This window comes from Podarcis melisellensis (genome assembly GCF_964234715.1).
Source record: "Podarcis melisellensis genome assembly, chromosome: 9".
Classification (NCBI taxonomy): Eukaryota; Metazoa; Chordata; class Lepidosauria; order Squamata; family Lacertidae; genus Podarcis; species Podarcis melisellensis.
In genome coordinates this window covers 53,599,922-53,627,841 of record NC_138541.1, presented here as the reverse complement: position 1 = coordinate 53,627,841, position 27,920 = coordinate 53,599,922, and the positions used below count along the sequence as shown (strand labels likewise).

At 42.3% G+C, this 27,920-nt stretch overlaps 1 protein-coding gene across 2 annotated transcripts in view; it reads right to left on the bottom strand.

Moving 5' to 3' along the window:
- Nucleotides 1-574: 574 nt before the first annotated feature.
- Nucleotides 575-27,920, bottom strand: part of KIT (KIT proto-oncogene, receptor tyrosine kinase) — a 77,115-nt gene continuing 49,769 nt past the window's right edge. For both annotated transcript variants that reach the window (XM_081926509.1, XM_081926510.1), the window contains 14 exons: nucleotides 20,759-20,873; nucleotides 15,976-16,166; nucleotides 15,690-15,796; nucleotides 15,466-15,592; nucleotides 13,670-13,774; nucleotides 12,639-12,749; nucleotides 10,841-10,982; nucleotides 9,670-9,758; nucleotides 9,219-9,346; nucleotides 8,056-8,178; nucleotides 5,446-5,557; nucleotides 5,218-5,317; nucleotides 3,218-3,323; nucleotides 575-1,890 (listed from right to left, as the gene is read on the bottom strand). In XM_081926509.1, coding sequence (XP_081782635.1) covers nucleotides 1,765-1,890; nucleotides 3,218-3,323; nucleotides 5,218-5,317; nucleotides 5,446-5,557; nucleotides 8,056-8,178; nucleotides 9,219-9,346; nucleotides 9,670-9,758; nucleotides 10,841-10,982; nucleotides 12,639-12,749; nucleotides 13,670-13,774; nucleotides 15,466-15,592; nucleotides 15,690-15,796; nucleotides 15,976-16,166; nucleotides 20,759-20,873 — 1,682 coding nt within the window. In that variant the 3' untranslated portion in view covers nucleotides 575-1,764. The remainder of the gene's footprint in view (nucleotides 1,891-3,217; nucleotides 3,324-5,217; nucleotides 5,318-5,445; nucleotides 5,558-8,055; nucleotides 8,179-9,218; nucleotides 9,347-9,669; nucleotides 9,759-10,840; nucleotides 10,983-12,638; nucleotides 12,750-13,669; nucleotides 13,775-15,465; nucleotides 15,593-15,689; nucleotides 15,797-15,975; nucleotides 16,167-20,758; nucleotides 20,874-27,920) is intronic.

The following is a 27,920-nucleotide window of genomic DNA, read 5'->3' as shown; positions in this document are numbered from 1 at the left end:
AAACCCACCCCCTCCCCTCAAAAGCTGTAATTTTACAAGCACTTGAAATCAGGTTTTATTTTGTTTTTTTAAAAAAGAAACCTAAATTTACAGAGTCCAAAATTGCCAGGTTTTTTTTGTGGGGGGAAGCAGATGTGGGGAGGAGTTTGCAAAAGAGAAAATTGGGAAAGTTGCCATTTTGGGATCAAGAGGGAACAGAAGCATGTAAAAGTAAAAGAAAGCAGGTTTGGGGGGAGAAACCTTCGAAATCTTTGTAAAAAACCGTTTGTGTGTCCTTTAAAGAAAGCCAGACCCGGGGGGGGGGGGCGCAGCAGAAGCACCTCCATTCAGAAAGAAAAGGCAGGAAAGTAGTTGGCTCTCTCTTGCAATTTTGCACTGAATATTACCGGAGAAAAAGATCTTCTTCCCAACTCCCTCGCCTCTTGCTTGCTTTTCCATAGCTGAGTGCCTGGAAAACACTTCTCGTTCTGCCCTCCTCTCGCTTCTTTCCTCGTGGTGCTTTTTTTGTCCCTCTTCTCTCCCACCCACTCCCCGCTAGAATTTTTATTTTTATTTTTGGGGCAAAGTTGAAGAGTTTTGGGGGGCAAAGTTGAAGAGTTTTTGCAAACACCGATCGGATACTCTCCATGCACACACACACAACCCACCCGGTTCTCCACGAGGGCGCTCCATTCTCTGTACAAAAACTCTTTCCTCCTCCTCTTCCACTGCCCCCCGTCCTGCCTGCGGCGGTTTGCCTTTGAGAAAACGGTCGCGGTTTTGCAAAAGGAAAAACCAAACCCCCGAACCCTCTTACAAGTGCTTCTAGCCTTCAGACGCCCCACACGCTTTTGCAAAAAAGAAAATGGAAGAAAAACAAGAACTCCAAAGTTTTGCCGAGCAAAAAGAAAGAGAGGGTTGTGTGTGTGGGAGCTGCACATCTTTGCCGGCAAAGCCGAGCAAATCTCGTCCTCTCCCCGCCTCCTGCCTATTCCTCCAGGCTCCAGACAGGACTCAGGAGTGGGGGCAACGGCATGCCGACCCCCCCAACGCAACTCCCAAGTATCCAGAGCCAGGAGGGGGAAGGTGGGGAGAGGAGGAGCTGCCCGCCGACAGCGAAGGGTGCAGCCACAAGGGAGGCAAGGCGCTCTACTCTTCGTTTCTGGCCTGACAGCAAGAATCGGCACCGTGCCTTTAAGAGGGAGCCTGCAATTTCTCTGCCCCCACCCTCCTACCCAGTGCAAGAAGTAAAAGCCCGATAGGTGGGAGGGGGAGAGAAATGTGACCTAAGCTTGTAGCGTGCAAGAGAGACCATGAGGCGTTGCCGCGCGGAGGATCCTTTGCCCGCGGCTGCAGGTGCGATGGCACCCCCGCAGGGTGCCCTCTTGTCACCCCTTCAGAGATGGCACCCGGGGCGCTCCGCTCCCCCCGCCCCCCTCTTCCTACGCCGCTGGATGCATCTCTAATCCATACCAAAGATTTTAAACAAGTTGTTTTCCCACTCCCAAATCTGGTTCTACACTACAAACGCATTTAACATAGCAACTATACACAGATTCTAGCAAACAGTGTAACAACATTGTTAACCGTGGTGGGTAACCTACTTTTGTTTTTAACAGCATGTGATTTTCAAAAAGAGAGGTGTGTGTGGGGGGGAACAGAGCAAGAATATCACTGCAACGTTCCTACTACCCTCAGCGTAGTAGTGAATACGCTGCAAACAACCAGTAGTCATTTCGAAAAAAACAACAGTAGTTTCTTCATCAAGGCTGGACGAGGCTCCTCTCAAGCAACTTCATGCGTGAGCAAGGGCTGAGTCGATGAAGCGCTGCTGCCAACCGAATTTATTCTCACCGAGTGATCTGGAGCGTTTCCTTGAGTGCAAACGCCACTTGTAACATTTGAGTAAATCTGGAGAAATATACAAGAATGTGATCAGTATTGAACGACTGCAGTGACAACAAACTACCTGCCCCATGGATCGCGATTACAAAAGCTCGTGTCACGATCAATTGTTTGTTATTGGATTTTGCTCCCATTTACAATTGTAGAGATACAGTGGTACCTCGGGTTAAGTACTTAATTTGTTCTGGAGGTCCGTTCTTAACCTGAAACTGTTCTTAACCTGAAGCACCAACTTTAGCTAATGGGGCCTCCTGCTGCGCTGCCGGAGCACGATTTCTGTTCTCATCCTGAAGCAAAGTTCTTAACCTGAAGCACTATTTCTGGGTTAGCAGAGTCTGTAACCTGAAGCGTATGTAACCTGAAGCGTATGTAACCAGAGGTACCACTGTATCCCTTAACTTACTTTATTATTTTATTTATTTGCACCTTTGCAGGAACTTCCAAGCATCTTGCCTGGATTTCAATTATCGCTTCACTCCATCTGTGAAAGTGTCAGGGGTTTCTATATGGCACATCTCCCCATCCAGACAAGCATTGCCGGGGGTTGGACTAGATGACCCTTGGGGCCCCTTCCGACTGTACAATTCTATGATTCTAAGCTAGAGGCATTTTTGCAATTAAAGGACACCTTCCAGCCACACACCAAAACTGGATCAGAACCAGGGCTCCATTTTGTCCATAGACCTGAGGTTCCCCACCCCTGATACAAACCAAAAATGGCTATCAAATTTGTTCCATTTTTTAAAAAAACAGTAAGCGTTGGATTTAGTAAAAAAGCACAGTGAACATCATTAGATGGTAACATTCGTAGGCTTCTAGGCTTCTCACTTCAGTCTAGATTATTTGATCTCTTTTGATCCATAAGGATCTCCAGTGTGACTTACATAAAGTTTAAAAGTGCCTTGGAAGTGCTTCCATGCCATCTAACTGCTCTGGGGTCACCATTCCACAAACCCCAATTCTCATTAAGAAACTGTGGCTGTTCCCTTCCAATTTTATCCCACTTGCTGTCCCTGATTTTTTGGTCAGTTGTCTGGCTGTGTACTTCCCCTCTATTCTGGAATCTCTGCAAGTAGCCAATATGACAACACAAGGCTTCTATTTTTGAGCCAAAATCTGCCAAGTGCCATTCCTGCATCAAGATATACAAAAACAGGAACGGTATTTGGCGACAACTTCTTTTCATTTCTACTCTTTCAAGCAACTGAGAAAAGCATTTAATGCAGAGGAAATTGGGGGCAGGGAGACCCATTTATGGCACGTAACGACATTAAACAAGGGCACTCAGCACCCATCTCCATCGAGAAGGCAGATTGAAAAGCTCAGTGCTTACATGGTTTGTGGTATCTGAAATCTGCTGCTCAATCAATTGTACAATTTGCTTAAAAGTCGGCCTCTTCACGGGGTCAGCATCCCAGCAGCTCTTCATTATCTCATACCTGCAAATGCGGTCAGAAATTTATCAACTGAGATTTCAGCAGTCGGTGAAATGTTAAGTAACATGTAGAGCAACGATGAACAATATGGCATCAAAATGCATGCTATTTTACTGCACAGTTTTTAAAGCAAACCACATTTACTGGAATAAGTAGAAAGATTAAAAAATATAGTGATTGTGTGTGGAATCCTAAAAAGACAACAACAACCTGGTGCTGTATGGTGGCTTATGTCCTCAGTTCCGATCTTGCCTTGCCATATATTTGAGAAGCCCCCAATTATATTCAACCATGCAGGTACTTGAGTTGATCTGCCTTTGTCATCAAAGGACAGTCTATGGAACATCTCAACTTCTTTCAAAACCTATCTCTCATAGACACCTCACTTTTCTGCTATCAAGTAGCCCTAGCCCGTTATTCCCATCCTCATTCTTTATTTAGTGCACCTTCTCCATTCATGCTCTTTGCTTCTGAGCAGAGACACTACCCATCTAGATCTATATCCATGGTCTAGCACACTGTCGGTGGGAAATAAAGAGCAGGACTTATGGGAACATCAAATCTTGAAGACCCTCCTGTCAAGGTCATCTGACATACAAGACATATCCGGCTGTACTTTTGAATAAATAAGGTATACTATTCATTGTATCAAATTGTGGATTCCAATGGAAGTCTCATAAAGTTCAACGAAAAAAGCAGAAGACCCAGTGGATCAGTTCATTCTCTAGTCAATTCATGCATAAGGTCCATACATGTATAAGTGCCTATTCCACCTGTCTGTTCATAGAGTCCAATAATACACATGAAGGGTTGTTACAGTTCCACAGAATCCTTTCACAGAGTCTAATAGGAATAGCCAAATAGAAATTTGATCATGAGAACTCTAGAGAATGTACTGATCTACTGGGTCTTCTGCTTTTTTCGTTGAACTTTATGAGACTTCCGTTGGAATCTACAATTTGATACAATGAATAGTATACCTTATTTATTCAAAAGTACAGCCGGTTACGTCTTGTGTGTTTACTGAGTATGTTTCACGTAACCATAGGTTTGTTGTTGTTATTTTGCTAAGGTCATCTGACAGTCATGGCCTGCTGGCTATCAACAACATCCCATCAGCTATGAGGAGAAAATCAAACGGAAACTAGCTAACTTTGGGACACAAAATTCCACGAGTTTGTTTTCTCTGATCATCATCATCATTTGCTTAATTCGTCAGTTGTATAGATCTAATGTTTCTGGAATAGTGTTGCACCGGTTGCAAGTTTCAAGACAGGTTTGGAAGTTCATCAGCAATGGCTTCCAAAATTTCAAAAGATCATGTGGGGTGTCATCTGGGCAGGACTTCTAGGGGCTGCAGTGTAGTGAGGAGTCCAGTCTATATCATTTCACCTCTCCAAAATCTAAGTGCAATTGTTCAAAATAAACAAATTTGGGAAGGGGCCATCACCTTAATGCTAGAACATGTGGCCCTAGAGAGCTGGACCACTGCTTGGGCTAACCAGAGCAAAATTCACAGATAATGTGCTTCATTTACTCACATTGCCAAATCCAGATTTTCTGGGTGCGTTCTTTGGGTCATATTGTGACTAAATTTTGTTTTTCTATTTTTAAAGAAATCTGAGTACAGATCATAATGCAAACTAATATCCCAATCTTACACGCGTGTATGTGGGACATCAATCGTACTGATTTCACTGGGGCAAACTTCCAAGTAAATGAATCTAGGACCAGCAGTTAAGGCAGTGATAGGAGATTTTGTAAATATTCAGTTGCAGTTTATTTCATGACTACAACTTTGAGCAGGAGAACACAAATACACTGCTTAAATCAAGAAGCTTAAATCTAGAAGTTTGACATTTTCCACTTCAACGTTGTTATAAATTTGGCCTCTCACATTTCAGCAGGTGCAAATTCTGGAGTAAACATTCTGTATCCTTCCTTAATCCTTTTATAGAACTTGGAATCCACAGGCATTCCAGGATAGGGACTGCTTCCTGTTAACACAGAGCTGTCTGTTAATATATCATATCAGGTTTGGTTAAATGTGAGAAACAAAAAATCCAATAAGTAATTGTTGTAGCTCTGTATAAACTACAAGAGTTGATAGTCATATGCGTCTTACCTAGAGAGAACAGTTCCCAAAGCAGGATTCCGTAAGACCAGACATCACTCTCAAATGTGTATACACATTCAAAAATGCTTTCAGGTGCCATCCATTTCACAGGAAGTCGTGCCTTTACAGAGAAAGGAAGGGAAAATGAAAAATGAGTGGGCGGGCAGGGGCTGAGCCAACCCCACTGCCATTGTAAGACTACATCAGGCCTGATTTGGGTCCACTCACTGTGCTACCTACAGACTGGTTCAGGGATCTGCTTGCTCCTTCAACTTCTGCCCCAGCTGGCTGGACTGCAGACGTGGCTGCATTGCTCCATTAAGCCCCGCCAGCAGCCAGCGACAGGATTGCACAGCTCATTGAAAAAGTCATTCCTATCAGAAATAGCAGCTATAGAGATGGGCATTCATTGCCATAAGACAATGCCACCAAGGCACTGGAAAGGGTTCGTTTCAAAACCCTTTAGGTAGGAGCTTAATCCAGGTAACAAAAATGAAAGTGATATTATCACCAAGCTCCGAATATAATTGCACATTGTATTAATTAACATTATTTTTTAATATATTAGTGGCCATGTGATAATTTTAGCTTATAAATTTTATTGTTTGATGTCTTAATTTGTATATTAAGGTACTTTTATAGCTCTCTTTCGAGTAGGTAATGTCTTGATAGTATAAATGTTTTAAGTTTTTTCTATCAATCCAGTATATTATCTTTTAATTGTTGAATGTTTCTGTGTGCATTGCGGCAGCCTTTGGCTATATGCAATAAAACTGGCTGACTATATTCTGAAATGCTTAGAACCCACCTAGATGAAAATCCCTGGCCTGCTTCTACAAAAATGTAGCCAAACTTCTACACCTTTTGCATTGAAAGGCAGCTAAAGGAAAGACAAATGAGGCAATCATGGCAACCAAACGTACTCAGTATTGCCTATAGCGCTGGTGCCTTAAAGTTGTCTAGGACTCCCCCCATCAGCCTCAGTCAGCCTGGCCACTAGTGAGGGTTGATGGGAGTTGTTGTCAACAACATCTAGAGAGCACAACGTATCGATTAAAAAAGAGTCACAACACACTTAGCCATGATGATGATCCTATTTATCCAATTGCTGTTTTATAGTACCCCACGGCTATGCTACAATGTACTTTGTGTTTTTATTTGTTCAGAGTAGTTTGAAACTGCTTATAAATACAATGAAAAAATCTTATAAAATAGAAACAACCTAAGGCCAGTATCCTAAGAGCTGTATTACTAGTTTTATGGATTCAAGTGGGTTTTAGATATGTATCTTGAACAGCAGGGCCCCAGGCACCCCATTTTTGAATCTGAAGGGACTTTTCAAAACATTTTGTGATATAGCTGAGATCTTTCTGTTAAAAGAGAGTTAAGTCAGATGTCCCAATGGATTCTCCAATGATTAAAGCAGCACCTTGGAAGTCGGTCTAACTCTTAATGTTGCTGTAGCCTACATAATTCCTAAATGATTACACGTTTCTAGTTTTCTCATCACAAGGCAGTTCGTTTTCTCTAATGAAACCCCTTTTAAGTTGGTTTTGGGCATTAGAGAGCAATCTTAGGTTAAAATCACTGCACTTCAAAGGATCACGTTTCATCAAATGGCTGCCATTGTATGGTACAACCACAAGTCATTGTTTGGGTTCAGGAAACCAATTAGTGTTACTGTTTAGTGTAATTAGATGAAGTGGTAGCCTTGAATTAGAGCAATAATCTAAAAGCCACCATATCTTTGATCACCGGAGGATGATTGAATTGTTTTTTGCTGGAGGCAGAGGTAGGTGCTGGCTGCTGTCACTCTTCGGGGTGATTGGAGTTCCCCTAGCATCAGCTTTGATATTATGCCAGAAACAATTATGGAACATCACTAGCTCCTAACAGCTGCAGCCAATTCGTCTCCTGACTCGTTCACACTATGAAACATCAGGCAACTCAGGACACGGAAACCCCTTAATCTAGGCAAATGAAATTCAATTACTTACTGCCCCCCTTGCAAGCTGTTGCCCTGTATGTTAAAAACCCTAGATGCAGATAATTAGTCTGAGGCTTCAAAATTAAACCTGGTCCTCACTTAAGTTTCTTCGCACATATAGATGCTATTAAGGGGCTTTCATACTCTTGTTTGCTCGCCTGTGCTGCACGTATTCTGTCATCACAGCTCGTGCCTGAATATCACATTGAATTTTTCAAGGGAAAAAGGAGTGATGGTAAAACTTGAAGGAGGGAATGTAATATTCTTTGCCTGAGCCTCAGATGAGTCAGATTCTCCTTATCTCAGGAGACAGTTTCAACTGCACACATGGCACACAGGAAGAGATTACAGGTTTAATGAAGAGATTTAGTTGAGAGGAAGTTTATCTGAGGGGAGGCCATTTGCAACAAGCGAACCTATGACAGAAGGAACCTCCTCCATACCTTCTGTTCTGAAAATCAGCACAATTTGTTTCCACTGTCCATCTCGCCATTCTTATTCTAAGTTGGCCCCCCTAGGCAAAGGCTATTTGGCACATAGACGCTGACAGGCATGAACTCCAGCTTATAAGAATCAAATGCAGTTCCGCAACACACTTCACAGAGGTGCAGGTTGCATCCAAACATACTTACATTTCCTTTGACCACATAATTTGAGTCGTTCCTGATATCTCTTGCAAGGCCAAAGTCACATATTTTTGTAATCCGCCCATGAGTAAGCAATATGTTTCTTGCTGCCAGGTCTCTGTGAATGCACTGAAGGGATTGAATAATATATATATATATATATACAAACAATATATATATAAACCAAATATGATTGTTTTGCATTGCATACCACCAATATACAACTGTGCAGAACTGCACTTCTATTATATTTGGGCACCTTGCTCTTAATTTACTGGCTATAGCCAAATGACTTTTTGAGGACAGGAGAACCAGGATCTTATTGGATAAAGACTGGATTGTACCAAGGTAGCTACAGTAACATCCTACAGTTAGTAAGCTTTACTTTGTGTCCGTTTCTATTTTCATTTGATTCCACAAAGGGGAGGACAGCTTTCCTTCCCTAGTTCTCTTGATTCTGCCAACTCAGAATGTTGTTCACGGCACAGTGACTTGGAGGAAAGGTCCATGGAAATCAATGGAATATGCTTTCAAGTAATGTCTTCAGAACCGGAATGTTTTCCATTGGGGTTTCCACCCACTGCACCTACTTAATCTTGTTCACCATAATACAAGGAAGCCAGAAAGGGATGCCCTCCACCAAGTGGCTTGGGTTGTTCTATGGTGTTGTTTAGTACAAACATTTAGTATGAAGCAGATAAAAGATAGGTGAAGAGCTTTTTAAAAAGTATATAAAAAGGCCGACTGTACAAAGTAGTATTTACGGGTGCCCATAGTATCACCCCAATTTAAAACACTTCCTCTGACTGATGGTCATAGTACTGAAGGCCAGCTCTGCTAATCTACAGAGAGGATATATGATGATATTGTGACCTGGGATTGGTAAGGGTCTGTTTCTCCAGGCTGAAGAACATAGCTGATTCCCTGCCCATATTCCACAACCTCTTATTTCCCCATGGGAGGTGTACCTGCTGGGGGAGAACTGTTATTTTACACTCCCAAGGTGGCAGGAGCAGGGGTGTAAAAACATCAAGAGCAGGAGGCAAATACATTCCACCCGACAACAGCTGGTTTCCCATCCTTTCAAAAATTACTCAGCAGTGAAAAAGATGCTCAATTTAGTGCTCCTCTAGGTGAACAAATTATTATTTCCCAACTTCTCCACTCACATTTTTGGAGGAAAGGAAGCTCATCCCTTTTGCCACCTGATAAGAAAAACTTAGCAAGTCTTCAATATCCAGAGCCAGTTCATCATCTTCTAAGATGGCAATGGTGACATCCTGATTAGCAAACGATCCTACGCAACGCAAGTAGGGACAATACATAAATGGATTAATTATGGACATTTGGGAAGATAGCAGTTTTTCTATTAACAGAGCACAGCACTTAATTAACACAGGAATACCCCTAAGCTGCTATTGAAACATGAAGCGATTCTGAATGTGTCCACCCAATGGAAAACTGCAAAATTGTTTTCCGTTTTAGTGTAGATTATTAAAGTTCTAATACACTGAATTAGGGCTGGTGTTGCTGTTTTTTAATGGACATGTTCTGATAGGTATGGGCCATTTCAAAAAGGAACTTTCCTTCTTTCCTTTCCAATCCTGCATGACAGCTTACCTGGCCTTCCAGGACTCCTTTTAGTGGCTTTGGTGTGGATGACCTGAGAAACTCCTGGTTTCATGTCCATGTATTCATCAGTGGCATCGCTATGTGGAAAACAGAAGAACTATGAGGTTGGATAATATATGGGGAATCTGTTGGCTTGGGTCACTGGACCCGTAGCAGTTTGTATGATGAGGAGTGACTAAGGTTTTCAGCTATATAGAGATGACCTGAATGAACATATAATTTTTTTATTTGGGAGAGAATTATTTAATCCGTACAGTGGTACCTCGCGTTAAGTACTTAATTCGTTCCGGAGGTCCGTACTTAACCTGAAACTGTTCTTAACCTGAAGCACCACTTTAGCTAATGGGGCCTCCTGCTGACACCGTGCCGCTGAAGCACGATTTCTGTTCTCATCCTGAAGTAAAGTTCTTAACCTGAAGCACTATTTCTGGGTTAGCGGAGTCTGTAACCTGAAGCGTATGTAACCTGAAGCGTATGTAACCTGAGGTACCACTGTATTATCAACTGTCTAGCATTCTAGATTGTTGGCTGACAAATTTGTAGTTGTACAGCACAGAACTTTGCCAGGCTGCAAGACAATGGGAAGGAATGTCCAATGGAAACAAATATTCATTGGCTGTGTGGTTCCTAATCCCATACCATTCCCATCATCCCTGGCCACTGGTCTTGGTTGCTAGCGATGATGGGAGTTGTAGTCCAAAAACAGCTGGAGACCCAAGTTTGGGAAACACTGATCTAATCCACAGGAAAGGTGGAGACTCAGTCAAAAGTTTGCGAGGAATAATCTGACTGCTCTCTTAAAGGACAGCCAGAATGGGAGTGCTAGACTGAATCACAAAGTCCAGGATTCAAATTCCTTTAAAGCTTGTAAGCTTAACTGAGTAGTCCTGGGCAGGCCCCTTATCTTTCAGCCCAGACTACCTCACAAGGTAGTTGTGATAGTAAAATAGGACAGCCTCTGTGAACACCATCCTGAATTCCTCAGCGGAAGCATGAAATAGAAGAAATGTGATAAATAAAAGCTCCCCCCCCCCACACACAAAAGGAGTACAAAGCTGTGAAAAGCAACAAAACAACTCCCCTCCCAAATGCACAAGCGCACAAAAGGTACACTGTGATTTCCTGGCAATGACCACAAATATTGGCACCACATCCTTACTACATGTGTTCTTTTTGATAGAGAAGGTTCTTGTAGACAGCTGTTTCTTCATGCTTTGGGCAAATAAAGGAGTCACGTTTCCTTCTCAGAAAATTCAAAAGGTCACCATAGCAGCAGTATTCTGTGATGACCAGAGTAGGACCTGCAGATGCAGAGGAAGTTAAAAGCAGTGGGTGAGTTTTCCATTCTGGCTCAGGCATATTTAAAAACAGAAACAAACAAACAAACAAACAAACAAAAAGCCCCTCAATTATTTGGCTACATGTACAAAAACGGGCCATTTCAAATCACACTATAGAGTAGTGTTTCAGCTTGAAAAGTCAGGGTGAAATTACATCAGCGGATTCTCTATTCAGGCACTGAGCCTTATTTCCAATTAAGACGATGTCATTCCCAATTAATTATTTTCACACATCAATAGGGCTGCAGTGTTAAGAAACACACATACACACAAATTAAGTAAGTCCTGTGATAATGGTGCAAACCAGACACATCTGTTTCATTCCGGAGCTCTTCCTGAAGGAAGTTATCTGTTCCAAATGTAAGCTTCTAACATTAATCCTTTTGATTCACTCGTGTTTACAGTAGACTTCTCGCTCTTATAGTAATGTTTTGGAAATGATATAAAATATTATAGTCTTCAACGTAATTGGGGGAGGGAGGGAGAACCATTCAGATAGAACTCTCTACTGAGACAGAAAGCTAGAAGCTCCAGACTTTTCAAATGATTAAAAGGGAAATTTAAGGGCAGAATCAAATCGTCTACAGTTCTAAAGTTTTTATATCAAAGATGTGTTTTTCTGAATGCCTGGCTGCCTCTAAGTCATTTCAAGAACCGGATGCCTGAGATTTCAAATATAGGGTTCTGTATCAGTGCTACTCATTCTGGATAGTTCCCTCCCCACTCACACAGAACCGGAACTATTTTCCATAATAGCAATAACTAGAGTCGTTTATGCTGGGTGAGGTATTATGAAAAGAGCACAAGCCTTCTCTTGAGGCTGTGAGGTCTCCTTTTCAGTATCCCAGTCAAGCTCGCCTTCTTTCAGGACACTCTGTTCCCTTTCCCCCTCACCCCCAATGGGCATCCGGCGGCCACTAAGTGTGCTCAGTCATCAAACTGCCCGTTGCTTCCTGCCCTCCTGTGGGTTTTTCCTTCGGTGGGTTTTGTGTACTTCTGCAAACCTTTAGGTCCCCCTGAGCCTGTAGATGCCTCCTCCTCTTGTGTGTAGAATGGAGTGTTTGATCTCCTTCAGAGTAAGCAAACACATGAGGAGTAGCAAGGATGGGCTGCTCCACCAAACTCCCTCCAATGTGTCACTTGTACACAGTGAAGAGCAGTGGATCCCAATTAGCTAAGTCCGGTGGACCTCCTGTTTTTCAAGCCATTGACCCCCAACTTTGGAAATTTTTGCTATCTCTATGGTAGTTTTCATTATGTGAATGGTGCCATGGACCCCCCTGGGGATCACAATCCACCAGTTGGGAACCACTGGTTTAAAGTTTAAGACTGATTCCCTGAAGCAGGGAGGCTCCCAGTGTAATTTGATTTCATCCTGTGAGGACCATCCATTGGAGGAGGCTCTCTGCTTCACACCTTCTCCCTCAAATTCACGGAGGGCTCTGAACTGCCATATGGGGCAGGGCTTGGGGGCACAGACCACTCCCCACTTCTCACTTGTTTGCCAGCATACAAGATTCCTGAATGTCGGAATAGGACGTCTCTCTCTCTCTGTGTGAACATTACTAGCTTTCCCCTCAAGCCTCCCCAAACTGAGCAACAGGTTGAAAACTGTACCTCCAACTGTACAAGCTCCAAGTAGATTGACAATGTTAATGTGGTTGCCAAGGTAACTCAGGACTTTCAGCTCGGACATCAGGGCTTCCTTCTCAGTGAAATGGGCGCTGGCTGGAGAGAGAAATATGAGAAATTCAGTGGATTTAAAAAGGGAGAAGGGAGTTGCAAAGGAACATGCCTCAAGGTGTTCCAGGTTGCTTCCTGGCCCAATGTGCTTTCAGGTCTTCCAAGAAGGCTCTGCTTAAAACTAGGCTTGCCACACTGGTTTCTGATCTTGGGAACATTTACTTGTAAGCGGTACAATAACTGGGGGGAAACCTCTCTTTAATCTGATGTGTCACAGTGTTCTGACACATGGGGTACATTCTTATGGTCACACAATGTGCTCCATATTTTGAAGTTCCTTTGATGGCAACCCCACCTCAAACTCCCTCCTGAAGTTAGGAAAATGGCTACTGGTATGTGTGTGTGTGGGAAGGAGTGTTCCTGAAGATTCAATATGGAATTTCCTTCCCAAGGAGGCGCTTCCAGGCTCACACTCTACCAGTTAGAATCACAGACCCAGAAGGGATTCCAGGTCATCTAGACCAACCCAGCATTCCATCAAGTATCTACAATGCAGAACGCAGCTGCAGCATCCCTGACAGATGCCTGCCCAGCCTCTGTTTAATGCCTCTGACAAAGGAGAACCCAAAGGTAGCCCGTGTTCCACTCTCAAACAGCTCGTACCATTAGGAAGTGGCTCCTAACGTTTAGCTGAGATCCACTTCTCTGCAGTTTCCACCCACCAATTCTAGTTCTGTCCTCTGGAACAACAGAGAACTAATGTCCTAATATTTCCTGCATGGCAGCTCTTCAGATATTTGAAGCTGGCAATTTATGCAGGAATTTGGTGCTGAAGGCAATGTGTAGCAATGAGGTATGGTTTTCATCTTTTGGTGTATATGTCGCTTTGGGAACCCTTGGGATGACAGGGCAAGAGAGCTATTTTTAAATAAGTAAAACTTGCAATGAAAGTGTTGGGAACTTACGTTTGAGCATCTTTACAGCTACTCTCATTGCTCCATCAGGTTTGAAGAGACCATAGGCAGTGGCTTCAACGACTTTCCCAAAAGCTCCAGCTCCAAGAGTCTTGCCTAAAGGATTTTCAGAGTGTTAAAAAAACAACAACCAAACATTGAGCTGCTACCAAACAGATTAGCAATGCAATTAAATAACACCTGATCCATTTCCTATTTTTTAAAGAAATTGAAAGCAGGGATAGGCCATTGTAAGATCCACAAATAGTGTCCCACCGAGTAGCTGTCAATTCCATTATTTCATGAATCTGGGTAGAGGGTGGGGGACAGCAAATCTGTTACACAAATTCCAATACTATTGTTAAGATTTTGGGGCCCAAAGTTACAGTTCCTTATTTTCCCTCAGCTCCCCTTTCTTCCATACATCTGACTTAACCTTTCCCTCTTTGACTCCATCTCTCCTGTCTCTATGTTTTCGCTATTTGACAACAGTTACAGGTAAAAAAAACAGTAACAAAGTACAGTGGTACCTCGGGTTACAAACACCTCGGGTTACAAACACTTGGGGTTAGAGACTCTGCTAACTTGGACGTAGTACCTTGGGTTAAGAACTTTACCTCAGGATGAGAACAGAAATCGTGTGGCGGTGGCGCGAAGCCCCATTAGCTAAAGTGGTACCTCAGGTTAAGAATGGTTTCAGGTTAAGAATGGACCTCAGGAACGAATTAAGTTCACAACCAGAGGTACCACTGTACAGGCATCTAAAATGCATACTGAGGTTTAGTTGTATGTGTGACGTACTTTGGAGGTGACTGTAAGCAGAACAACAAATTATGGAAGCAGAGTTACTTAGAACATGGCACAATTAATGCAGACCTTTTCCTCTAGGAAAGTTCCCTACCATTTTCCTCAGCTTGTGACAGGCCGCAGTGTAACACAATGCAAGTCAAGTGGGGGACCAGTCTGTGGGCTGGGGAGAACTCTTGACTGGCTTTATATTGGCCTGGTTCGCACATAACAACAAGCCAAACTATGGTTTAATGTACAAATACCTGGAGTAAAAAAACAACAACTTCCCTCAGTCCTGCTGCTACCATGCTACCCAGAGGTAAGCCATGGTTTGTTTGTGTTACATCCAAACCTAGGCTTTTGGTTTGTCTTGCTCCCAGCAAACCATGAGATGTAACAAAGATTTGCTCTTGGTTTTTGTTAAGTTGTGGGTGAACATATCAGACAACACAATGATTTTTCAAACTGCTCTTGTTTATTCACAGGCCAGAACAGAACTGAACTGAAGGGTTCAGCCAGCCTGCTTATATAGAGCTCCACTAGAACGCAACAGTAACAATTTTCTGTATCTAGCCAATCACTGAAGGTCACTTTCAATCCCTTATTTGCATATGTGGACCTGAGTGAAAACTATCTACAGTATCCCCCTGCTGGCCCAGGGCGAGAACCTCAGTACATAACAGTTTTCTACTTGTAGTTCATCTGCAGGAGACATGCCATGAGCCCAGGTCCTCACACAACACTAAGCCAAACCATAGTTAAGCTTTAGGTAGTGCAGGAGCAGCAAGACAAGGGGAGAAGTGAAGTGACTGTGATTTCCCTTCCAAGTCATCACTTGCTTGTTTGTTCTCAGCAAGCCATGGTTACGTGCAAAGAAGGTCACCTGCCTAACCTTGCTCTGAAGAGGGCACAAGTTCCTTAAAGGATTTCTTTAAAAAAGAGTACTGGTCCTACATTCCCCACTCACTCCCAGGAACAATGCCATTCTGCTGACATAGGTCAAATACATGTAAACTAACCAAAACTTAGCCTGTTTCTCGGAAACTCCCATTTGTCATCATAAGGAAGCTGTGTGGGATCTATGTAAACATAGTTGTTCCCATTTATTTCATCAACTACTTTCCACTGGACCTCATATTTTGGTTTCTGGAAGAGAGATACAACCATGTTGAGTGCATAAAACCGTGAACGTAAAGGAAAAAAATAAGATTGTGGGTGGTATAGCCACATGCATGATTCTTACCTGCAGATATTTGTACACAAGAATGATGACTGTGATGCACATCAGTCCTGCCGCTACTCCAAAGCCAATTAACAAAGGAGTGAAAAGGGTGTGGGTGCTTATTTGTTCTGGAAAGACACACACAAAAGAAGCCTGGCTTAAATTTTTGTGTTAAGAGACTTGGCCCTTGACTCATCAAGGAACACAGTGCTTTATGGTATGAGCCAAAAGGTGTGTTCTCCGTCTCAGGGAGATTACAGCATAAACACAGTATGCCGTTTCAAATATCACTCGGGCTGCCAGTTACCTTTAATGGCAAAGTTGAAAAAAGCAGCACTCCTGGCAATGTCGTTGGAAGCTTCACATGCAACAGTGCCATTCTTGAACATGCTGGCATCCACGGTGCTTTCAACAACTATCTTCCCAAAAGGAGGAAAAGCTGAATCTTTATAATTGGTCTTCACGTCTACTGGTGAAATGTTTGGTGAATCTGAACACCTGGAAGAAACAGTTCACCTGGGTGAGCCAACTTGGTGGACAAGAGAGAAAATATCCAGAATGTTGATGCCAGGAAAATGGCAGCACCCTTTAGGTCAGTGATGGCAAAACTTGGCCCTCCAGCTGTTTTGGGACTACAATTCCCAAACCACTGGTCCTGTTAGCTAGGGATGGTGGGAGTTGTAGTCCCAAAACAGCTGGAGGGCCAAGTTTGGCCATCACTGCTTTAGGTGAAGAAATGCATCTTGTTTATATCTATATTAGCATTCCCTAATGCTGTACTAGACTGTCTCACATTAACATCTATGGACTATACATTTTGTTTTTTATATAATTTTAATTAATTTTTTTGTTTTACACTTTAGAATATTCATTTAAACAACCTTAAAATGTCAATGACTTCCCTTCTTCTCTTTCCATGATTCATTTCACATATCATAAATCCCTGCATATTTTACATAAACTAAACCATTCAGTATTCCATTATTACATCAAACAAAATTTGTTTGCACTGTTGAATTTGTCTTAATGCTGCCAACATTTTCAGGTGTACACAATTCCCCCCCCAATATATTCAATAAACGTTTTCCAAACTTCCTTAAATTTATGTTCTTCTTGTTCTCTTATTCTATATGTTAGGTCTGCAAGCTGAGCATATTCCATCAGTTTAAGTTGCCATTCTTCTTTAGTTGGGACCTCGCTCATTTTCCATTTTTGGACTAACAAAACACGGGCCGCAGTAGTGGCATACATAAATATCCTTTTTTGATACCCAGGAAATTCCCATGTACTATACATTTTAAGAGAGTAAAATCTCATCTTAAAAAGCTTTGCCCATTCTAAGATATCTCATATTCCCCAGCGTTTCCAAAAAGGTGAAACAAAATCTCTCTTGAAAAAATGTTTTCCTCTAATTTTTGGTCTGTCTCCCCCACCCACATGAGGCCTGAAGTGCATGTATAGCATCTAATGTCAAATATATACATATTTCTCTAACACAACATGCCCCAAATTATGTAAATCTGCTTAAAAGCCTACTTTGCATCTTCTACAAAGTATGACTTTAGATTTCATGGTTTTATCCCATTTCTCTTCTCATTAATTTTCAGAATACATATAACAGGAAAACAAAGTGTGTCAACAAAATGCTCACAGCCTGTTACGACAATTCATTAAAAACATTACAATAATCCAAAGGGTGATATATTTAATGTCAGATTTCAAAGTAGCATAAATGGTGGTGAATTCCCAGTGGCTATTTTTTCCTTTGTGCCATGTTGCACTTTCAGCCAAGATGGCAGCAGGCACCATTCTCTAGGAAATCTCCTCTCTGAGCAAATTAAGACCAATCACTCAAATCACCGTTACCTTGAGACTCTGACCTTCCCACAACTACGCAGGGCCTTTGTAGAACTAAGATTCCGACAGATGCCCTCAGCATATTTAGAGGGGAGATATTGGTGAATTCCCCATATGGATCGCAAAAGTATACATGGATACAGTCTGGTAGAGGACATCAAACACTACCTGCTGATTTGGCCCCTGCATACAACGCCTAGAGGAAAATTTATAGCGCCAATTCTTAATTGGCTTCCAGGTTGATTCATACAAAAGATGACTGTTGAACTCCTAGCAGGTGAACATCTATATATTACACACCAGGTAGCCAGATTTGCACCTGCAGCCAAGAAGTTCTGTTCCAGCTATGTCAATGCACTCCAATCTTAAGTCTTAATCTTGTAAATTTCTCTTCATGTTGGAAACTGCTATAGGTTATGTGTATGATTTTAAATGAAAGCTTCCTTTTCTTCTCTGTAGTCCATTATAGCCAGGCCTCTGGCTATATACAATAAAAACTGACTGACTGTCCAGTCAGCTTCTTTATATATGGATTGGAATCGGGCAGCTGTTTCGTCTCTTGCTGTAGGCAGCAAAATGTCTTGGGCTGGGCCTGAAGGCTCTCCGCAGAAACCTCTGCTTCTGATACAGAGAAAACGAAGGCCGTCCTAAAAGTGGCTTTTAGCCAGCAGAATGCTCTTTTTTCATTATCTACTACAACGTCACAATTTAAAATCCTTTTTAGGATGGAGCATATATACAGAGTTGAGAAACGTTGCCCGTTGCTGTGGATGAAAAATGCACACCTCAAAAGTAAACTTAGGAAAGAATAACTTGTGAAAAATGATTCATATAGGAAACACATTATCTGCTAGCAAGAATGTCTTTAGAACGCTGTCAAAATAAGCAAGTGCTTTATAATCTTGTTTGCAAATCCTCTACCTGCACTGAAAGTACATACAATCTTCTTAGAAACTTGGTAATTACCTTTGTAGTTAATTCTCTTTCCCCCCACAAGCTTACAAGACACATTTACCCTATAATCTACTGTGTGTAAATGAAAATCTAATTACCCTGTGTCCTGGAAAATTGTGTTATTACATGATAAATCCAAAAGATAATAGCCATACACAGGAGCTATTTTGTAATTGTCATTCTACGGGGTTAAATCATTAGGGCCAACAGCCCAGCTGCAAGTGGGTGTAAGCCCTCTGAAGTCCATGTTTGGCCCTTAATGTTTAGTCATAAATTATAGTGACTCCTTCAAGAAAAGAGCAAGAAGCGAACCACAGAAAAGTCCTGCCATAAGTAAGGCTACCTAGGATAGTGAGTGTGTTAGAATGCGGAGTCCCCCTAGCCTAAGCCAGTTCGCTGAGAGATGCTGACTGGTCCCTCAGTTGCCCACTGATAGGCAAAGGCAACATGGGAATTATTCCAATGAACCTTCCCACAAATACGCATGGAGGAACCAGACCTGTTAGTCCTGCTCCTGACAAATCCATTTGCCATGCTTCTCAAGGGCCATAGGTGCAGTGAAAGGGACCTAACTGTGTATAGCTATGCATGTCCAGGGCTTATCTTTGAGAACTGCTCCCAATTGCAAAGAGTTGTGGATATGTAAAAATAAAAAAGCTGAAGATGATGTTTAAATGGGCTTTATCCCCCAAAGACCTGAAGCTTTTCTCATATGGATAATAGGGATGGACATGCCAAAGAAAATGACCAAGTCATTTAGGTACGTGACAACAGAAGCTAGAATGTTATATGCACGGAAATAGAAAGAGAAGGTTCCAATGAAGGGGGAATGGCTTAAAAAAATAATGGACTATGCCGAAAAGGCAAAGCTGACAGTAATATCAAGAGATCGAAACGATGGACTTTTTATAGAAGAATGGAGGGCTTTTGTGGAGCATTTGGAAAAAAAATAATACTGAAAAAATACAGTCAAATGAGCAGGATTCGAGATAGGGAGCAGTGGGAGAAAAATGATAAAGTAATTGTATTAGACAGATTTTTGTAATAGACAAAGAGTTTGAAAGACAGTGCAGTAGAAATGGTTTTGAACAAAAACACTGGAGGCACAGGTGGGAAGCCAATACAAGAAACGATGTAACTGTTCCATTTGAAGTTAATTTGTAAAAAACATGGAAATTCAATATAAATTATATTATTAAAAAAAAAATCACGAAGAGTTGTATTTGTGTATAGCTCTATGCACGACTACTGGAAGGGCATGGCTGGCTTCTGCTAGCAGGGGTGGGTTAGCAGCCATGGTTTTGCTCACTTCTCGTGTTCCCCGAGGATGTGTGTAGGAAGGTTCATCTGAATAGCTCCTACGTATGTTTCCACCTGAACAGCCCTATGGAGAAAGGGACTTTTTGTCAGTTTGAATTTCTTAGTGCAGAAAGTACTGATATGAAATGTAGACATCTTTCCATTTCAAGAGGGTTCTGGAAGCTTCTGTGTGTGAAAGAAACAAGCAGCAGGTTCATGATGTTTGGGTTATTCCTTCAGAGAAGCTGAGTAGAGCTGGTTTAAACTGGTTCTCTTACCTCTGTCAAGGTCATGCTGACTATAAAAGTAAGACCAGAAGGAGCCTGGGTTTCACTTTCTCTTTCTATCTCTTTTCCTTCAGGTGTGGTGTTCCGTACATAGTATGCTTAGTGTTAAGGTTTAGACTTATTACAAGTTATTGTAAGTTTAAGGTAAGTCTGCTGCAACTGGATTTCTTATGGACAGCGCCAATCCTGCAGGTATTGGATTTGTGACCATTATGCTCATCTGCCTTCAGTAGCAGTAAAGCTATGCTGAATAAAATGTAATTGCCTCTGGTCTATTTTTTGGGAATCCTGCAATGTGTTCAAGTTGTTACTCTGCTAACTATACATTGGAATCTACCCTGGATCAATACTGAGTAGAATTTCAATGACACTTTTGTGGCAACACAACTGGCTGACAGCCTCTGTTATGCACTGGGGGCAGGCAAGGTTGGGAAACCAAGCCATCAAACCCATTCCTCACTTTTCAAGCGACTCTCCAGTGGCTGATTCAGAGCTGTGGAGCACATGACGTACAGGCAGAGCATTTCTTCATTTCGTTTTATTAGAAAAATACTATCATTTGTATCGCCCTTGTCCTTCTACCAATGTAACATGCCACTCATCTGAACATTTGTTTCTGAGCATATTAATTTATTGCGCCGAAGATCTAACCCAAAGACAAAACGCAGGGTGGAAATGATTTGGCTCACTCACCTTTGCTCAGCTGCTGTGCAGAAATACCAGTCTATTTTCGGGGCAGGGTATCCAGCAGCCACACAGTGAAGCATGCCATTGCTAAGCCTGTCTGAAGCAACAATTTCCGGTTTGGCTGAAAATAAAACGGACAGATATATAGTCATTCCTTAGATCTCCTTATGACTGTGCATTCATACTTTGGCCCAAACACTAGAAATATGTTGAAAACGTCTGCCAATAAATTAAGCATCTGCCCCCAAGGCACCGACAAATGCTTTCCCTACAAGTAAGCCCTACTGAACACAGTGTTACTTCTGAGTAAACCTGTGTTGGCTGTGCAAAAAGAAACGTAATATTCATCTTTGGAAACGCCCATCGTTTTCCCCATGCATCAAAGCATTTTGCAGTGTTTACCCCAGCAAGTCTTGCTATTCAACAGCACTCGAAGGACAGAACTAGGTGTTCTAGGGCCGCTTTGTGTCCTGAAACCATGGGTGCTGCTTCTCTGCAAGATCCACCCCCCTGCCACCAATATGTTACAAAGAAATCTTGCAAAAAAAGGAGGGGAACAACCAAGTCAATCTCAACAGGAATGCAAAGAATTTAAAACAGGAAGCAAAAAAAATACCATTGATATTCATAAACCTATACAGTGGTACCTTGGTTGTCGAATGGCTTGGCTCCCAAACAAATCAGCTCCCACATGCCGCAAAACCAGAAGTGTTCCGGTTTGCGAACATTTTTTGGAAGCCGAATATCCGATGTGGCTTCTGCTTGACTGCAGGAATCTCCTGCAGCCAATTGGAAGCCACGCCTTGGTTTTCAAACCGTTTCGGGAGTTGAATGGACTCCTGGAACGGATTAAGTTCGAGAATCAAGGTGCCACTGTATAATCTTCCCACAGGTTCATATTGGTCTCAAGTTGACCTCTTGTTTCTACTCGAAACTGAGGTGCTGGCGAAAAGGCTGATCCTTGAGACTACTAATTATGTCCAGTATTTAGAATGAGTAGAGCTAAGGTACCTTAAAGAGATTTCAGGGCAACTGCTCAACTGCTTTTTACAAAGAGGCATCCCATGAAGTGAAATTAAGTTTACGGGCTTGCTATGTTGTTACATACCTAATGTAAGTTTCTCCGTCGATTAAGGTTTGTGGCCTTCTGCTTCCTTTTCCAAGACATAACACTTTCTTTTATTACATTTAAGAAATCGCAGCACTGCTGCATTTAAAAGATTATTATCAGAGCCCATGGGGAAGACAGCAGCAATAAATAGGATTTACAGACATTTGTTCTAGCTGTCTTTGAAAAGGCATCCGAAGAACTGGTACACCAAGGAAAAGACTTTTGACAAAACTTTTCCATAACATCCTGTAAGGATTTACTTAATGGAGGACCTGGACAGCTCTAGCAGGAACTGAGGCCAATGCAATTTTGACAGTCCCACTCATTCCAAATCCTCAAGCACAAAACAAAGACATCGACTTTGGGAGCACTCAGAGTAATGCCTGCAAAAGCCCCGGGTTTTTGATAGCGTTCAATTCAAATACTTGCCGAAAGCCCAGAGGATGCTTACAAAGTGCCTCCCTTTCCCTCTCAAAAGCTGAGAATCTTACTGGCGCCAGAGGGAAGGTTAAGGTAGGCAGTTGAGATTCTTCCTGGTCCGTGTTGGAACATCTTCATTGGGCAAGAGACTGGCCTCAGAATCTCTGTTTCTGTCAATTCCAAAGGGAGAAGGCCCTTCAACATAGTCCCATTCTCAGTGGGGGGAAACCACTGCCTGTGCCTGATAGAACCCACTGCACTGCTGAAGGAAGGTTAATGGAGTCTTATGGACAGAGAAAGGAGGAGGAGGCAGCAGAAGTGCTTGAAGGATTGAGGGGAGCAGAGCAGTCTGCTCAAACGCTGTAGCAGACTAATGGCATCCGCTATGAGCCAGGAGATCTCCAGCACAACTCCCAGCCATGAATTCATCCATAAGCCACTGTCTGAGCCAATGCATGCCAAGCACACACTCAAGGGAAGTGTTCTTGCCTCCATGGAGGTTACAAATTCACAAACGTATTTTTAAAACTATAGTCGAGACGCAACAGGTCAGCTCCTTACCGGTGTATAACTTCTTAACACTTGGATGATTTATACATCTTGAGATTATGCATGGAGGGGCCTTAGCTTCTGTGTGTATTCACTTTTCTTTTGCACACACCCCCCACCCATGGATTATGTTACAGGAACTGAAAATCCTTCTTCCCCTCTGTATTTGCATGCAACACTTCAGTCAAAATAGCAAACCAACCCTTTTGCAAAATTGCCAGGCTGGATTCGCACCATGACTCAACTGAGTACCGAACTCGCCGGTCATGCACATCCTGGTCAGAGGGAGCGTCAGGGGAAAAAAACAGCTTCAGGCAAGAGAAGAGTGCTCTTATTTATTCAACTCCCAAGCAATCGCATTCATGAATACTGTTCCTCGCAGCCCCCATCATGCCTAGGATACTTGACTGTTCACTGGATTTTGCAGCCTGATCTTATGCTGCGTTGGGAAAACAAGTTTACAGAGCGACATCTAAAACTGCCTGCCCTTGACAACGGTTTGGGAACTTCAGCCAGCGCCTTCTAAATGCCAATGAGCTACGGGGCTAAATTCAAGATGAACTGGTGTACAAAGCACTAGGCAGCTTGGGTCCAGGATACCTAAAAGGTTGCCTCTTTGCCTACTCAACCCCGTACCCAAGTGATTCCTGCATTCTGCAGCAGAGGGCATTTTGTAGATACTAACCTTAGTGGGGTAGGAGAGCTGGGGGGGGGGGGAATTCACATCTGACAACCAATGCACCCCTTTGGTTTCAGATAGGGCATAGGCAGATGAGTCTAAAAAGTCTGGGACACAAATTTTAACGGCCCTGGATTATTTACCAGAAGTAATGTATTTACAGTGGTACCTCTGGTTAAGTGCTTAATTCGTTCTGGAGGTCCGTTCTTAACCTGAAACTGTTCTTAACCTGAAGCACCACTTTAGCTAATGGGGCCTCCTGCTGCCGCCGCACGATTTCTGTTCTCATCCTGAAGCAAATTTCTTAACCTGATGCACTATTTCTGGGTTAGCGGAGTCTGTAACCTGAAGCGTATGTAACCCGAGATACCACTGTAGTGTTAACTCTAAGTGTATACTCGATACCAGAAGTAATGTATTTAGTGTTAGCTCTAAGTGTATACTCGATTCTGACAGAACTTAGCACCCTAATGTATATTTTGCTCCACACCCCTGAGGTTACAACAAAATAAAGCCACCCTCTCTCCCAGGATCCCAACCTGGGTCATGCTACCCACCCTCCTATTTACCTTTTGAAAAGCCACTGAAATATTGCTAATTGCATGCATAGCATCTCATCCAGTTTGCTCCTTAGTTCCAATGAAAAGCTGATGCAGACACGCCTTAAGGCTATGAATCCTTGATTCCGTTATGCCAGCGTACTTGGCTTGAAACTGACGTGAGACCCGTTTTCATCTAGGGGACTAAACAAACTCAAAACCTAGGTATTCCCTTCGCTACTTCTTTTTCATTTGCAACTAGCCTTGGTAAGATAACATGCACACAGACATCTGAGATGCCAAGTCAATTAAGACAGAATATATATGGATTGAAGGAGGCTGCCGGAACTGAATGTTTAACTACTATGTTGAGGTCTGCTGTGTTTCACACACGTGGTGTGTGCCTATTTTAAAATTAGTTTTATGTCCTCCATTCCTACCACCAGGATCCAGGTACGACTGAACAAGTCACTGACTGCAACACAGTCCACTTTCAGATACCATTCTACCCCAAAGCAGCTGCAGCCATTACTTGATACATAATGAATGTACCTATCTGCATAAGGACTGAGGGCCAAGTTCTGTTTGGCTCTCCTGTCTGTGGAACTGTCACCAAAGTTAATGGGTGTTCTGCAAATATATTCCCAGGAAACAGTTTCAACTGTTTATTCATTGGGCTTTTGGCAGCAAATATGGATTTCAAATAATTACAGAACTGGATGTATTTTCAGTTCTTCCAAAGTTTAGAATACATTTTTAAATGCCTCATTAAAATTACTTATTGAAGAGCCACCCCTTCAGCTTTGTTGGTCCTGGGGTGAAAGAGATGAGCCAAGGGAGTTTTGTTTAAGATTACCCAATTCATTTTTTAGTCTCTTGATTCGTTCCTGGGTATGTAAACAAACTGGAGGATGAAATGAGTTCAGGATTTGTTGAAATGAGTTAGTCTGGAATTGTAAAGGTCACCTCTCCTTTGAGGTGGGCTTTTATAGGCCCCTGAAATCAAGTTTCCAAGCCCAACCAAACTCAAGAGACTTTTACCAGTATCTCCAGTTGCTTTTGTGTTGACTCAGAGAACGCTGGGGTGAACTCTGCTCCTGCCTCTGCTCATTTCTGAGCTACATAAAAGGCTTGGCCACGGCTTCTATTTGTGATGCGAGCACGAACGACATAAGGGGACCAGACACTCATCAGTGGGTTAAACCAGGTCTACAACTTTATTAAACGAAACCGGCTAATTGTTTTAGTCTTTCATAGTTTTACACCCACTTGCCGAGTCATAAAAGCCATTTTAATCCTTCGTCAACCACTTTGGGTAAATAAATATTTTAAGCATAGGAATTGTGTGGTTCTGTTAATACCCCTAAGCGAGTAAAATAATATCAACATCTCTTATTTATTGATAAGTAGGATAATGTTGCTGTTAGCAATTGTACCCATTGCAAAAAAATGTCGTCCCTCTGTTCTAATTACACTGGTACCTCTGGTTACATACTTAATTCATTCCGGAGGTCTGTTCTTAACCTGAAACTGTTCTTAACCTGAAGACCAATTTAGCTAATGGTGCCTCCTCCTGCTGCTGCGCCGCCGTCATGCGATTTCTGTTCTCATCCTGAAGCAAAGTTCTTAACCCGAGGTACTATTTCTGGGTTAGCGGAGTCTGTAACCTGAAGTGTATGTAACCTGAAGCGTACGTAACCTGAGGTACCACTGTAATCAGCTTCCCATATCAATGCTGCCAAAAGTCTAAGCTAGGTTAACAGTGCAGAAGAAGCAAAAAACTGTAATTCCTCCAGTGCCAACATAGCTGGCAGACCAAAAAATATTAAAAATCCTATACTGTCACCCAAGGGTAGGTGGACTGATACTGAGCATGGGCAAAAGAAGGCTAGCTGGAGAGAGACATATATAATGACTCTATCCCAAGATGGCATCTGCTAAACAAGACATGCAACTTCATGTCCAGTGGGTTCAGTGTCAGCTGTAACCCTGCTTGAACATTTCCACATTGGGCAGATAGAGTAGCTATTTGCCAGAGGGGCAGCACCACAAACCTGGTCTCCTAGCAGTGACATCACTGCCATATACTAAGATGGTGTGGGTGCAAGGGGGATGGCAAGGTTTGGGTGCAATGACGGGAGCATTGGATTGGCTCGGCTACATCATCCACACCTTACCACCACCCTGAAATGCTCTGCAGTGGTGATGGCCCTGCCAGGAGGCCAGGTCCACTCCACCCACCCTCTCCACTGGTTGCTCCTAGCTGTCACATGAGAGCAGAAGCTTCTGGTGCAACCTTCTGCACCAACCAATGTGCCTCTCTGTGTGCTGCAAACTGGAGTGGCAATGGCACATCCAGTCTTTCTATCCAATGTACAGACCGAAGTTGTCAGCCCCGCAGTGGGCCTGTGGGTGACAAATTCCTCTCCAGAGTGTGATGGTGAGAACGTACATATTGCCACCATGCAATCTTAAATATTTATTTGCCTCTAGTAATTAGGAGGGAGAAGGAAACTGGCAATAAAAGTAACGCAAATTGACTCAATGGTGCTGAAGTGACGACTACGGAGATGCAAAATTAGGAAAGTAACTTCTTTAAGCTCTCTTCAACCGTGCTTGGAATCTGCCTTGCTGGTAGCTCAATAGCACTTAATAAACTAATGAAATTAGAGATTTAAAGCGCTTTATGGCTGATTATTGACAAGAGGATGGAACTATGCAAAACAGCTTAATGAAATGTTCAATAATTAATTTGTTGCAGCTGAAGCAGTGAGCAATACATAGCCGTTAGCCTCATTGTTGTTTTTTTCCTGATATTGGGGATAATTAAAAACAGTGGAGTGAATCAAGCCAGTCCCTGTAATTTTTTTTTTTTAAAAAAAATGCTCCCAGAATGAGGCTGTGAGAGTAGGGAGTGTCATTTTAGAGGGTGAAACTTAGTTTTTGCAGATTTCTTCAGCGAGGGGTCTTAAAAACATGTTTTTGAGTGTGAGGAATTCAAAGCTGCTTTTATTTTTGTGACTGGACAACATTTAGCTTGGTAAGTCTATGTTTGATGAAGAAGCACATAAACTGCTTTTGGGAAACCAAATAGTTTTACTTTCTGAAAATGTCAGATAATGCTAAATAATAAAAATAATATTGGTAGAAAAATATTTGTAAGTACTTGGCAACCATTTTTAATTATTTCTATGCAATTTTACACACATTCTACTTACCAAGCAAAACTAAACTGTATTAATTTAATCTCTGCCCACACTTGCTAGCACTGGTCCATGTTTGGATCGATGTTTCATTACATCCCTTTCGCTATATTTGATAATGATGTCATCAGCAGAGGAAGAAAAGCAAGAAGAAGAGGAGGACGAGGACGAGGAGGGGATTCTAGGACTTGGGCTAGCAGTAATATTCAAAAATCTGATCACCCATGTAGATTTCTAATAACGTTGGGGTACTCGCTATGTCTTAGACCAGTGGTTCTCAAAGGCTGTGGCTCACCACCCTGGCGTGGCAGGAAAGGAGGGCAAATATGGCAGGAAGATTCAACATGAAAGATTAGAAAACAGAGAGGCTTCTTTGTGCTCATGAGAAGATGAGAGTTTGCATGTCTCAAATTAGACCTAATATAAATGAGATTACCTAGCAAAAGCAAGTTCATGCCTCTCATCGAGCTTACATATATACTTAAGGTACATGTGTAAGAAGCTTGTTTATCATTATATTTTTGGAATGATTCATGTTCTTATTGTTTTATACTTTCTGGATGTCCCATGACCATATCATACAGCAGTTCTATGTTATAAATCAAACACTGCTGGTTGTTCCTCCCCTCTCCCCAAAGTATTTCAAGAATATATTTTTTTTAAATGG